Source organism: Marmota marmota, unplaced genomic scaffold (genome assembly GCF_001458135.2).
Source record: "Marmota marmota marmota unplaced genomic scaffold, marMar, whole genome shotgun sequence".
NCBI classification, from domain to species: domain Eukaryota; kingdom Metazoa; phylum Chordata; class Mammalia; order Rodentia; family Sciuridae; genus Marmota; species Marmota marmota.
This window is the reverse complement of record NW_026000224.1, coordinates 2,610,846-2,625,930: the sequence shown is the minus strand read 5'-3', so window position 1 is coordinate 2,625,930 and position 15,085 is coordinate 2,610,846. Positions and strand designations below refer to the sequence as shown.

The window sequence follows — 15,085 nt, the reverse complement described above, 5'->3', positions numbered from 1 at the left end:
TCTGTTCTTTCCTCCCTGAAGTCCCCCAGTCTTGAGTCAAACACTGACACTCTCATCCTTGTCTGTAAATTTCTACATGAATCCCCTTTAATCCTGGAGCATTGGAGCACCTGGCTCACCACCATATTTTCCAACATTTTTTTCCCCAAACTTTATCTTAATTCTGGCTGATTTCAATGTCAACACAGGTGAGCCTTTGAAGATTAGGCCTCTCAGCTCACTTGTCCACTCTTCCAAGAGCCCAACTTGCCCACCCATTGCAGCATCACCCTAATGTCCTTCAGCTGGTCCATGAGAATCCCCCACAGCCACAATCTAGCAGGTCCCCTTCCCAGGCCCCAGCCGGTGCACTTCCAGAACATGGACGCAGGGTCCTCCTTTCTCACCTTGCATCCTGAGCTTCACGCCATCATTTAAATCCCTCTACTGCATTTTGCATCACTTGACTATCAGGAGGACACAGGAAGATGCTTCAGGTTCAAATCTGAATCAGGGCCCCTCTTTCTCCCATGCAGTAAACACATTGGGCTAGGAACCAAAACGCACACGTGGATGGGTCTACCTCTCATTTATGCTCATGATCCCGTATTGGCTCTTAATCACATCTAGAGAGGCTACTTCAATTTCCTCGGGCAATCTGACCTCACAGTTTTCACTGGTACCAATTTTTACAGCCTTAGTAGAAATTAATAAGCAATTAAACTTTTGAAATAATTTAGTGTCACCAAACTCTGAGCAAACCAAAAAGAGATGCTAATATCAAAACTTATAATTGTCATGAAAACTATTATAGAATTTGAAATTTGCTTTGTAAATATGCAAAACATAAATAACATTCCTAGAATTCTATCCTTAGGAAATAATTAAACAGAAGAAACAAAGCAACGCTATCTGTACAGAGACACTGATAGCATTATGTGTAGAAGTAAACATTGGAAGCACTCATTATGTTTAATTACGGGAGAGATAACAAATAATTACTATTAAGACTGAGAATAAAACTTTGTCAATTGAAATTGGAATGTTTATGATGTAACTCTAATCTCACGAAGGAGGACGTGAGTGAAATACAGTCTGAGTTGTCCTGCTTGCCCACTCTCCACTCCAGCTCCAAGATGGTGGGGCTAGAGGACTAAGAGCCACCAATGAGCACTGGTGTCAATCTTTACCAATTCTGAGACTGAAAGTAAACTTAAACTTTAAACTTAAAGTTCAGTTTAAGGGATGGGGAACCCGAAGCCTGGCCAGCACAGAGCCTGCCCATGACATGCCGGCTAGCAGGTGTTGAAGCTGGAGCAGGAGTGGCAGCTCCCACTGCTAGGCCATGTCTGCCCGGCCTGTCACAATTCACGCAGTTTCCTGGGCATGCAAACATTTTTCTTCAAAGCTGTCAGCCTAACTTGGTATCTGCCAGAAGAAAGAATGAAAAAATACTATAAAGTAACCCACAAAATTGAAAATAATTGGCAGAGGCACCAATATGTACTTTCTAAACTTGCTACGAGATGAGATTCTGTTTAATGAAGTCACATAAACTTTGTACCAGGCATAAAGCCACAGTGTAGTGAAGATGCAAAACTGAAGACAAGATTGACTATCGCCTAGTACAGGCGCACTCTCTAGGGCTCTTCTATCCAGTTTTGGTAAGCTTTACGTTGAGTTGCTTTTTGCACAGTATGAAAGAAAGCCATTTATATTAAATTGTCTAAAACCACTCAGACTTCATTTAAAGCGAGGTTTCCTATAAGAACACTGCCCCATTCACTAATCCTTTGCATTGCTTGCTTCCAACCAGAAATGGATTATGGTTTAGATGTGAGGTGGCCCCCAAATCTCATGTGTGAGACAATGCAAGAAAGTTCAGAGGTGAAATGATTAGGATATGAGAGCTGTAAAGTAATCATCACATTAATCTACTGATGGGGATTAACTGGGAGGCAACTAACTGTAGGCAGGTGGGGTGTGGCTGGAGGGGATGGGTCCCTGGGGGAATGCCTTTGGGGTATATATTTTGTCCTTGTTGAGCAGAGCTCTCTCTGCCTCCTGGTACCAGGTCCCCAGACATTTCCCTCCACCACACACTTCTGCCTTATGTCAGGTCCAGAGGTACGGAGGAGACTATCTATGGACTGAGAGCTCTGAAACTGAGCCCCAAATAAATTCTTCCTCTTCTAAGTGTTCTTGTCAGGTCTTTTGGTTTCAGAAGCAAAAAGATGACTGAAACACCCTTTGTGTTGCTTGGCCCCTGCCTGACAGATCACTGCAGATCCATCTGACACAGACTTCTGGAACGTAGCTGGTAAAACACAGCTGTATTTCAAGTGTCACAGAATTTATAGGCACCCATAAAGACATGGCTGCTCCCTGTTCCTCCCTCCATCTCATCACCCCAGTCTTCCCTCCCCTTTAACACCAGCAGAACATCTGCAAATGGAAAGCTTTGACTGACATATCCTAAAACATTAGCAAGTGACATTGTCATTTGCAATCACATTATGTGAGGTTTATCAATTAAAGGATTCGCAGCTTTGGACAAGTCTAAATACAGCCTGGGAATGCATTATTTAGCAGGTTTATTAAGGCATCCCTGATACTGCTTCCAGGTCCTCGTTTAGCAGCAGTTGGCCTGTTGATTACTCTTCACTCCTCCAAGAAAACACAACTGTCCTGAGATGGATAAAATTAGTCTTCTCTTAAAAAAAAAAAATCAAAACAGCTGCCATGTCCTATATTCACTAAAATTGTCACAAAATGGTGACAATGTGTTTTGACACATTGAGGTGAATATTTATCTTACGCATGTGTGTTTAGACAGATGGAAACCAGGGTAGGACTTCATAGTGTGAGCAGCCTTAGTTTTCAATAATGATCCTTATGCTTTCGTTATTCTGTGGTCTATATATCATGCTCCCAAACAAAACAAACAAAAGCAGCTACAAGGCCTCCTCCTTCCAGCCCCAGACAGCTGGCAGTGGGAGCAGGAGGTCAGAGCGCTTCATCCCTGCAGATCTTCCCATCCAGGGCCTGTGCCTTGCTCCCAGAGACAGATTACTCATCTCCCAACCTCTGAGTGGGAAGGGTGACCCGGCTGCCTATTGGACAGATGAAGCTGGTCACTCTTAACCCCGCTTCTTCCATGCTGGTTGACACCTATCACAGCCCCTCAAAGCAGTCAGTCACAGTGGTCAGTACTACCTGGGACTGGCAGGCAGGTCTATTGGTAGAGACCCACGTCACCCACTCCCCTGTCTGTTCTTCATTAGGGGTGCATATTTGCCTGTATGTGGGGTAGTTTGTGGGTATCTATGGCAAATGCATACCTCGTGCCTGTGTCACTGGTTATGAAGTCACTGTTTTGGTTTGCCTTTCACTTACTTCTGTCTGTTTCGAGTCTCAGACAAGGAGCACTGGTGACAAGTAACCTCAGGTGAATGACTTGACTGAACCCCCCAATTCAGCAGCAGCCAAGAATGTTTCAAAAATTGAACTGATGCTTTAAAAATACTAGTAGGATGGACTGAAGGCAGAAATCTAAGACCTGACGCTGTGAGACACCCAAATTTCTGAGGAACGAGGGGAGACACCTCTGTAGGCCAAGATCCAGAAGAGACCACAACATCATGCCATGGGAGACGAAAGAGAAACCCGGGATGCCATCAAGCTAAGAAGCTTCTGCACAGCAGAGCAGACAGTCCAAGGGAGGAGACAGGCGGCAGAGGGGGATTTGCAAAGCACGCATGTCCCGAGGGTTGACACCCGGAATATGCAGGGAGCTCCAACAACTTGACAGCAAACAGGAGTGATGGGAATGGACGGAGGAGGTGAATGGGAATTTCTCAAAAGACAAGGGCCAAGGAGGACATGAACAATGCTTGGGACCTAAAACCCCCTGAACTGGCTTTGCGTTCCACCAAGTCAAAAGTCACTACAGTGCTCAGGGCTGGGCATGGCCTCCGCTGACTGTGTGAGACCCCACCCGCTGCGCTTGGCCTCCAAACATCCCCTGCGCAAGGTGCCCAGGGCACCCTCTGAAGGACTGCGGCCCACGGTGGGGATGGCGGGCAGCACTGAGAGGAGAGAGGACAGCTGAGGTGAGAGGTCTGGCACCAGTGGGAGTGGCTGCAAGCCTGCTCCTCCAGAGGGACCCATCTGGCTCGGAACAGGAGCGGTTCCACACTGGTCTCCCTCTCAGGGTGCGTCTCAGGCAGCTGGGTGACCTCGTACTGCAGCGCCTACTAGCTATGTTGAGTAGACAGCCAGGTTACTTCTCTGAAGAGCTGCCCATGACCCTGTGTGGCACTTGCCCCGTGTCATCCTTCAGGTTAAACAACACCCCCTGGAAAGAAAAGTCGATGTCTGAAACACTGGACAGTCCCTGTGAAGGGACACTCTGGTGCCTCTGTCAGTAACATCATCAAGAAGGATCCTCTAGCAATTCCTGGGACTAAAGGACTAGAACTTTTGGGAAGCAAAAAATACGCACGTTTCATTTTTTGGAATCATCTCACCCGACCCCGATGAACTCCATTTATGTCTCTCTCAGCTAATGCCACATCTACACCTTTGTAAGAAATAGATTCCTGACATTTTTGTGATCCAGTTATTCAAATCAATAAGATACTGTTGTGTCTTTCACATTACTTAATTCCCTTGGTATCCTTACTAGGCCAAGTATAGAAAAAGACAAGACTTGAGTATTTTAGTATAAATTCATTAATCAGAAGAAAATCTATATGACAAAAGAACCTTGATGAAGTTGGGATTTGATAGAACTGGTGAAAGCATAGAAAGATGATTGACAGATCAGTTCAACTCTGACTTTATAAGGTATGTAACTGGAATAAGTAAAGACCCTTTAGTAAAAAGGGGGTGGGGGAAGGAAATGCGAGCAAACTAAGGTGATATACACAACCCGGGCAGCACCTATGGCTTCCGAGGGGTTTTCATGTGGAAAGAACCCGAGGACACGGTGACTCAGTTTTGATGATGCTATCCTGGTCCAGATGGTTAAACCGTAGACAAAACACTGTAATTACAACCCTAAAATATAACCTAGCAACAAAATAAATGCCATCGAAAATATTTCTTTTTTCTTTAAGCAGTTAAAGGGATGGTAATGGAAATAAATGACAAATTGGACTTAGATTTCGTTTCGACAAATTCACTGGAGGCACAGCTGTGACGAGATGAAAGGATGAAGTGGGACAGAGGACCCAGGCTGGGGCCCGGAGTGAGTGATGTGCTGGTTAGCCAACGCCTTGCAAAGAAAATCAAACCTGCTGTGTGGGCTCATGGGCTTCCCGGGTGAGCACTCCCACTAGGACAGATACCAAGCTCACTCCCAAGTCTGGATTTTAATTTTGGCTTATACATGATCCAAGAGAAGCACTCAGCACATTTTCTGGCATTTCATTAAAACCTCAATAGCCAGGCATGGTGACACACAGCTGTAATCCCAGCAACTCGGGAGGCTGAGGCAGGAGGTTTGTAAGTTCAAGGCCAGCTTCAGCAACTTATCAAGGCCTTAAGCATATTAGTGGAGACCCTGTCTCAAAATGATGAAAAGTGCTGGGGAGGTGGCTCAGGAACTGAGCCACCCAGGGTGCTTAAAAAGAAAAGAAAAAGAAAAAAGACACAACTTCAACAAATACGGGCTATATTTTAGTTTTGACTCTCAAGATGCATTTTCTTAGGAAAGTCAAAATGCAAGAGTTTGAAGATGGTTTTATAAAGACTAGAAAAGTAAAATGATTTCATCAGAAAAGTTAGAATTTCAGAGACTCAGGAAAAGTCACTAGCTTTATACCCTAAGTCAGCAATGGACATTTGAAATAGTGCGGTTATTTATGATTACCTTATTTCACAGTTTAAGAGTGCTGCAAGAGTTCTCAAAGTACAATTTAATTATCAAAGGGTGTTTTTCATTTTTAATGAGAAAAAGGTAAACTCAGAATCCTCGGATCCAGAAGGACATAAACATATGTAAGATAATAGAACATCTTGACCAGAGGGAGCCACACAAAGAAGTGCATAAAGTCTGGGAGATAAATGAAGGAAACTTTAGAACTTGGGAGACATAATGACATGGCACACACTGGCTGGTGGATTTATAAGGTCCTAGCCACGGATTCCTACAGAACACGTCATGTTGCGTGTGGAAAAGACGAGCTGGCCTCTTAACTTCCACCCCCACCTTAAGTGGGCATGTATTGAGTCAGCTCCAGAGTCACTCTCTCTGCCCACGCCACTTTACAGAAAAGCGCTTGCTGCACAGTACCTCTGCAGAAAGGAGCCGGGAAGTCCCAGGAGGCACCATTCCCGGGGCTGACGATGCAGGTCAGGATCGCGTGACCTTCCAAGATGTAGCCAGAGAGGCAGCTGTATCGGATCTTATCTCCTATGTTGAACCTCGTCCCGTGGAGAACACCTTTCAGTATTTCCCCAGGATGTCCACATGTGTGGCTTGGTAGAACTATGGGAAGGAGAAAGAAAAAACAAAAGTGAAAAACAATTCTTCTGAGATCCATTCATATCACCGTATAGGCACCGCTTTGAACTATTAAAATGATCAGAACTTTAGCACAGGAAAAAAATCTAATGATGTCAGTGTTTAGAATATCTGCATAATAGTATTTTTATAACCATTTTAAAAAGTATAGATAAATATATATCATTAAAAGACAAGAAACCCTGTTGTGCTGGGATCTGGTGATCCAGATGAGGTCGGGGTTCCATGTCCATGCAGCCAGCCACCAGATAACACTGGGGACACTGAGGTCTGGGGGAAATGACAAGCACATCAGGAAGCGCCCGCATGCCTCATCGACCTCAGGCTAGATGCACACTCTAGCCAATGTCCTGTCTGAGGGACACAGAGCTGCATGAGGACTAAACTGAAGGTCCCCTCCATCAGATTAAACACCTGACTGTCTTGGAACTCAGGCCTGGGCTCTGCACAACTACAGCATCTGACCTGGGGGAGCTTTAACTACTCCCTGGGACAACATGAGGACCACATTCACTTGCAATTCCAAAGCAGGGTCTGGATTCTGTTCTTTTCTGACCTGACTTTTCTTCTGGCTGAGGTTCTAGTCAATCAACTGCTTTGAGACTTAATAGACAAGATTTTATTCCATGGTCAAAGAACAGGCTTTTGCACAAAGTTGACGCAACAGCAGGCAGAATGGATGACATGTGGGATTGTGGACTGTCTCCTGCTGCTAGTTTTCATTGAGCATGTCCTCAGTAATGAGTGTATTCAAATGAGCTAAGTGCTTATGTCTTTTTTTTTTTATTTCTTTTGAAATGACTTAAGTCCAAACAGCTATAAATAAAAATTTAGAGAATAATATTAGTAATTAGTAGTTTGGTATTTAATATTGACATGATTATGGATCTCTATTTACATAATCAAGTAGTGTTCATATCTAGTTTTTAAAATTTTCTGAAAACAATGTACCAAAATATATTCAGAAAACAAAATAGTTTAGTACAACCTACAATCAACTGTGTTGTCCACTTAAAAAAGCATGTTCTAGACAGGTTCAGTGGCATGTGCCTAAAACCCCAGTGCTCTTGGCCGAGTCAAGAGGATCACAAGTTCAAGGCCAGCCTCAGTAATGTAGCAAGGCTTGAAGCAACTTAGCAAGATTCCGTCTTAAAGTAAAAAAAGGGAGGCTGGAGATGTGACTCAATGGTTAATCACCCCAGGGTTCAATTCCTAGTATCAAAAAAATAATAATAAGTATATTCTATGTTTAATTCCACACCCACTTCTCCGCTAGCCATTTTGAAATACAGGAGCACCGTGGTCAACCATATGACTCTGCAGCGCTACACGACATTAGAAGTCATCCCTACTACAACTGCACCTCTGTACAGGCTCCAGCAATGACTGTTCTCCCTTCCAATTCTGTAAGATCCACTTAAAAAAAAATCAAACAATTTTAAATCAAAACAAATGAATACCCAATTTAAAAATGAGCAAATGATCTGAATAGACATCTGAGGAAAATACGAAAATGGAAACAAATACTTGAAAACGTGCTCCACGTCACCATCATCAGGGAAACAGATCAGACCACACGGAGGTGCCACCTCAGACTCTGGGAGTGAAGCTCATGGAGAAGACAGTGCTGGCGAGTTTGCAGGTGGCAGGGAGCCCTTGGACATGTGGTGGGAATATCAGTTAGTGGGGCCATTATGAGAGCAGCAGGCAGGCTCCACAAGACCTAAAAACTGAACTTCCATAGGATCCAACCACCCCACTGCTGGCCCCTGTCCAAAGCAGAAGACATCGCTGTGTTGGGAGGAGACCTGCCCCTGCACGTGCACTATGGGCCTCTCACAGCAGCCAGGTACAAATGCACCAGAGTGTCCACTGCGGGGGGGTGGGGGGGAGGGGGAAGCACCTGTTCTGGCCACACAAGGGAGCACCACTCAGTTGGGAAGTAAGGTGAGTCGTCCTGCCATGTGCAGCTCCCAGGGACCTGAGGTCACATGCCAAGACATCACGCCAGGCTCAGAAGACAAGCCACCTATTCTCATCCCAGGAGGAGGCTTCCATCAGCTGTGTCCAGGTAAACTGCCTCCAAGGAAAAAATCTACCCAGTGCTTCACACCTGCTAACACAACTGCCAGTCGCACAAATGCAAAGTAATGGAAAGTAAGAACCACCCACTCGAAAACAAAGCCACCTGCACAGCATTTTCTCCTGTTTTACTGTGGAGAACAGCAAGAAAACGCTTCTAAGTGAACTCTGTCATGGATTCTATGATTGTCTGCTGTACGGGAAGCCCCACGTTACACGATACCACAGCAACAGACAGTGGGCACCTGGGGGCGGGCAGGGCCACGTGGGTGGCCCTTGGACTTGCATATGGGACAGCATGGTGCCAATCCTGGACTGTCAGTAGTGTTCCCAGGAGGGCGGAAACGCACAGAAATGCATCACTGGGGGAAACATCAGCCGACAAAGGGAGCCTCCTGTCACGGCTCTGAAGGGGCTTCTGAACACCAGTGTCCTGAAATGTCAACAGAGCTCACCCTACACCTGGGAAGAACAAGCTCTTCCGCTCAATGTCAATCTAGGAAAGATGATTTTAGTAGGGGAAATTAGTGCGAATGCTGAACGTAGGAACTGTCAGAAACAACAACAAAAAACCCTGGAGCATGTGCTGTTCTCACGATTAACATCCTATTTCCAATGGCCCAATAGCTGTAGCTGACCCCGACCCAACTGTCGACTTCCCTTCCAAGGGTGCAGCCTACTCAGGAGGGCAGCCAGGGTGGCCATTTCTTGGGCGTTTAGACCACTTTGATGGCTTCCATTTTTGTCCTTGTCCTGAGATGTGTTGGCCTTAACATCCTGACACTTGGTCATAGTAGCATGCGGACAACACGCATCAACTCCCGGCCCGTGCACGGCGGGACCCGTTCTCAATGGGCAAGACTGCAGGAAAGTGGAATGGCGTCTAGGTCTCCTTCTCATCTGCTCTCTGCTCCCTAGTGCTTCCTGGCTAGTGCTTCCTAGCCAGCCATAGTCAGGGAGAGATGCAAAGGCCAAGGAGACCTCCTGGGTCTCCACACCCCTGCTCTGACCCTCTTATGGGATGGAGCTGCGCCTGGCTGAGCGCCTCCTGCAGGTCCCGCCTGGCTCCAGCCTGGGGCGCTCCCTTTTCATCTCTGACAGGGTCAAGAATGGTGGCCCACCCTCAGCAGGCCCTGGCTAGATGTGTGTTGGTTCAACTAAATAATAACTATCTTTAATGACATATAGAGCATGTGTTTTCATAGATCTAAACCTTAGTTGTGTGCATAGCTCATAATCCTGATGGAAGCTGGAAAAAAAAATCAAATTTTCCCAAAGCAGGTGGCCAAAATATCATGTTGGAAAACAGAATCAGTTAATAATTTGTAACTTTAAATCATTCTGTTCCCACATTTGACAAAAAAAAAAAAAATGTATACAGATATCAGAGCCTTAAACCGAATTTAAATAAAATTTAATTTTATTTTTCAGTACTAGAGATTGAACCCAATGGCAATCTACCACCGAATTATACCCACAGCCCTTTTAATTTCTATTTTGAGACAGGGTCACTCTAAGCTGCCCATTCTGGCCTCTACTTAGCAATCCATGGCTTCAGTCTCCCTATATACAGGTGTGTGCCAATCCTGGCAGCTGAATGCAGATTATTTAAAGAAAAATAGCTAAGAGTAATTAAAAACTACCTTTTAATATTTAAAGTCATTGGTTGGTAGCACAAAGTTATACGTTTATGATTTAGGGACTGAGGATCTTTATTTTTAAAAAATTACATCTTGAAAATTTTTTCATTTACGTTTTAGCATAATGTCAATAAGCAAACAGGCATAGCTGGAGTTACAAAATAAGAAAAGCAAAAATGCTCAGATTCTAGAACAATCAATTTCGCAAAAAAATCACAGGTTTATGAAACTAAAAACTAGATGGTATGATAATTCTATTCAAATACTTAAGACTCAGATACATAAAAATTACTAAAACAGAAATTTGGTGGATCAGAGAAACTTATTTAAAATCTAGGAAATTCATCCCAATTTTTGTTTCTGCCAATTTCATGTTAACTTTTTTTTTTTTTTAGCCCATTCCTCTGAAGACAATGAATGTCCCTTGTGCTTCCAGGGGCACACAGAGTATCTGGTAAGTGTGTCAAATCGTCTTGACCCTACCTTAATTCCCCCTCACCCTTCCTTGAGCACTGTGAGCGCTTTCCCATGGAAGCTTCAAGAAAGGGATGCTTCTTTAGGTGATGGGAGTTCCGTGCTCTGAGCTCCCGTTTGGTAATGTGAAGGGTTTTCTTGTGAGGAGCCTGGGAAAGGCTCTACCTCCCGTGGCAGGTTTCCACCAGACCCCGCGGAGCCAAGTTTACACCAGGGCCGCATCACGGGGGACTGTCATCCTAATTATGCGCATGAAAACTCCCTCCACAGCGATTTTGATTTGGCAAGTACATATGGTCACAATTCAGTGACTTAATTGGGCTATCACATCAAACCTTTAACCCAACTGTTTAAATGATTAAATGGATGTCACATTAAATCCCTTTCCAAAAGAAAATTGAAAACACGATAGTACAATAAAATACAGCATTAATATTCATTACTAAATGGGACAGAAGGCTAGCAGAAAGAAGTCTGAAATCCACCAAAGGAGCAGTGGCATTTTTAGCAGCATGTGTACAATCAATGAAATTTCATTAGGTACACTCACATGGAAACGGTCCCCAGGGCTCCTGGGGAAGGCTTGTTTACACAGTGCCCGTCTCTCTTGGCTAAGGAAATAAACCTCAAACACCCACATGGCCTAAGTCACTGCCAAAGTCAACCGACCATCTCAGATGTGCTTGCCTATAGACGGCTACCCTGGGAAAGTTCTTCACCCCTCCTCCTCCTGCTGCCTTGGGAAGATTAGAAAAATCTTGTTAGATCGTTTTCAAGGTTTAAAAATCAGGGTTTCAAATCTGGAAACCTGACCTCTTCTCTTAGTCACTGGATCATGGCCAATCAGTAAAATAAGCAGCCTGTGGGAGCAGGGGGGACAAGAGCAGAGGGGCAGTCGCGCGGAGCCGTCCGCGTTCAAGTCCCCTCTGCAGCCAGGAGGGACAGAGCAGAGGTGGCCTGCACACACCAGGCCATGAACAATGCGAGGAGCCGGGCACCAGGAGGAAGTGTGCCAGCTGCATCGCGGGCGGACAGCCAAGGTGGGGCCAAAGCAGAAGAGAGAGATTTTGTATGGTGGAGGCAGCTGTGCAGGTGTTTATAGCCATCACAGAGCACAGGGAGTCACGGGCACCAGAGGCCAGCCCAGACAGGCTCGTGACTGCGGGACATTGGGCGAATTACCTCAGCCTCAGGTACCAGGGCTGGAAAAGGGGAAAGAAGAATAAAAGCTATTTGTAAGGTTCTTTTGAAATGGAATCAGATAATGTGAGTAAAACAGGTGGCGGAACATATGGGTGGAAAGGTGTGCACTCCGTCCACAACCACTAATGTGTTTCTTTCATTCTAAAGTACCTGCAAATGTGAAGAAAAGAGTGCACTTTAAAATATGCAAGCTGATCACATACCCAAATCCCCAAAAGAAAAAACAACCAGGAAAAGAAAAGTATATCAAAATCAAGATGGTCCTTAGTTTGCAGCATAGTCATTAACAGGGGATGTAGAGGAGAAAGGCAGCCGAGTTTTTTATTTAGCCCATTAATTCTATTTAATTATAATGATACTTGGTAAACTTACACAAGACACTATGTGCTAGGTTCTACACTAAGTGGTATAACAATGCTATTATCTCAATTTTATTGGGAGGACTGCAGCACAGTTTCAAGGACACGCAGATTTGTGTATTGGTGTCAGGATTTGCATAGGTAGATTTAGAGTCTGTGAGCACGGCAATAAAACATTTGTGTTTTTTGGTATTGGGGGTTGCACTCAGGGGAACTCAACCACGGAGCCACATCCCCAGCCCTATTTGTATTTTATTTAGAGAAGGGTCTTGCCGAGTTGCTTAGTTCCTGGATTTTGCTGAGGCTGGCTTTGAACTCGTGAGCCTCCTGCCTCAGCCTCCTGAGCTGCTGGGATTACAGGTGTGCCCTACCATGCCCAGCTAAGATATCATTCTTATGAAATTGTTGGCAGCACCAAAAGAGAAGAGTGAAAATAAAATAAAGCCATCCAATCTGCAGCTCTGGAAGAGCTGCCTTTGGTCCAGTAACAGGTACACCCAGACTTGGGATGTCTCTGAGGTTGAGGTAAGGTCAGAATTCTTCTGCGGCTTCTCTAAACGTGTTTCCAGCTTTACCCTCAAACTTGGATAACAGGGAAGACATTACGGGACAGACAGTGCCCAGGGGAACACACGCAGAAGTCCCATTGGCAAAGGGGTCTGAAGCCCACAGAAAGGATTTCTACAGGTCTAAACAGTGATTGGAGGACACAGGGTCTTGACAAGCGAGAACACAAACACGCCCATTGCAATGTCATTTAGACCATGAAAAATGACTTCAGGGAGGGCTGCTCTGGGACCCGGGCTGTCCCCGAGGCCGTGTGCTGAAGCTTGATTGCAGCCTGTAGCGTGGGAAGGAGGCGGGAGGCTCAGGAGGGTGGCCTAGTGCAAGGAAGTGAGGCCACTGGGGCCCTGCTGGCCTGTCTCTCCCCACTTCCCAGCCTCTGCAGGTGAGGTTTCCCATGCCACGCACTCAGCCCAGCAGTCCTGTGCCTCCACACACCCAAAGCTGCTGGGTCAAGCGACCCTGAACTGCAACCCCTGAATCATGAGCCCGAACAGACCTCTCCTCCTTGTAAGTTGCTTATCTCGGGTGTTTTGTTGTAGTGAAGCAAAGGCCACTAGCGCAGCTGTGAAGTGTTCCCTAGCTGAAGTCCTGAGATGATCTCACCGTCCTAGACTTTGACTTCACTCAGCCGATTCTCGCAGCCTGTGTCTTCACATTAAAGGAACACTTTGTCCTCGTTTCACCAATGGAGCTGCAGCACCTTGCCTTTCCCACCCCAAACACCACAGGGGCTCATCTAGCTGTCATTCACCATGACACAAGAGTCAGATGGCAGATCAGTGAGGAAGCAGCACCCTCAATGCCTCACCCAGTCTTAACAAGCAGTATCTGTAAGAATCACTCTCCTCCAAAAAAAAGATTCACAACTAAAAAATGCTCAAGAGTAGCTTTGGGGAAACAAAAATATTCAGCATCCTCCGAAATAAGTCTCTACTCCCCAACATCAAACAATAATTACCAAGACTGGAAATAAAGTCAACCCGCAGTGAGAAAGCAGTCAATCAAAAATGAGAATAAAATAAAGCATCAGGCATTGATAAGGTGAAGATGTGCCCCATAGGTCCTGGAGTAACCACTGAGACAACAAAGTCAAACTAGCAAGAAGGACAAAGTGGAATTTAAAAAACCTCAATTAACTGAAAGGAAAACAGAGAAAGAACACAAACAGGTCGATGACTAAATCCAACAGTGTCAATGGTCCCAGGAAGTGTAAATGGGAACTATCCAGGTTAAAATGCAAAGATGATCCGATGGGGAGAAAGTCCAGCCCTAGGCTGCAAGGAAAACACGTCGGACAGAAAGAGACAGTGGAAGGAGACGGCCCCACTCACAGAAGGACAGAGCACTCCGTGGCCAGGTCAATGTCCTGCACAGCCGTTCAATGCAAAGAAACGGTCAGGGCTGACAATCTAGTCATAGAAGGGTGCCTGGCCAGAAGGAGGTGAGAAGCCACAGAGCACACCCAGCAAACGCCCACTGACCCACGAGGAGGAACAGGGAGACCAGGCTCCACACTGTTCTCAGCCATGATGGCACACAGAACTAATGGCTGCGACAGAACTCAAGGGATGTTAGAGGCTAGTCGAATGAGAGGGAAATGACAAGAAAACATGTCAAGTTTGTGGGAGGTGTCAAAAGCCATGCTTAGCTGAAAACGGAGCATGTGATGTTTATATTGTAAAAGTTCTCAAATTACCTATGCTTCTGCCATGAGAAGGTAGGAAACAGCACCAGGAAAAAAAAATACCTATTACAAAGTAATAACTAAGCCAGGAGCAGACAGAATTCCTCCTAAAGCTGTTCAGCAATGTCCAGTATTTTCCATGTGCCCTCCTCTTTACATTCCACATCTTTAGCTGGGCTCGGGCTGCCACGGATGCCCTGCAGCCTGGGTGTCAGCAGCCAGGTCAGGGAGTCCAGCAGCAGCTTCAGAAGGAGCTGCATCAGTAGGAAGAGCCTGTGAACAAACCTTACGCACAGGTTCTCAACACCCTGGCAGGCAGCAGGCAGGGACCTGCATGCACTCAGGCTCAACAGCTCCAACCCACCATGGAGACCCAGGTACTTTGGAAGCAGCAGCTCTGGTGTAAGCACAGGGCCCTGAGGACTCTGCAGAGTGCTGCTGGCCAGCTGTCCTGAAGGGACAGTGGGAGTCCGAAGCCCAACCTGGCACTGCGAAGACCCTCATAGATTTAACCACACAAAAGGCACACATGTATTTCAGGGTTCCAAAGTACAGACTTAATTATCTT

At 45.6% G+C, this 15,085-nt stretch overlaps 1 protein-coding gene across 2 annotated transcripts in view; it reads right to left on the bottom strand.

Moving 5' to 3' along the window:
- Window positions 1–15,085, bottom strand: part of Csmd1 (CUB and Sushi multiple domains 1) — a 1,636,907-nt gene that overhangs the window by 811,443 nt on the left and 810,379 nt on the right. For both annotated transcript variants that reach the window (XM_048792812.1, XM_048792813.1), the window contains exon 4: window positions 6,278–6,472. In XM_048792812.1, the coding sequence (XP_048648769.1) occupies window positions 6,278–6,472 (195 nt within the window). The remainder of the gene's footprint in view (window positions 1–6,277; window positions 6,473–15,085) is intronic.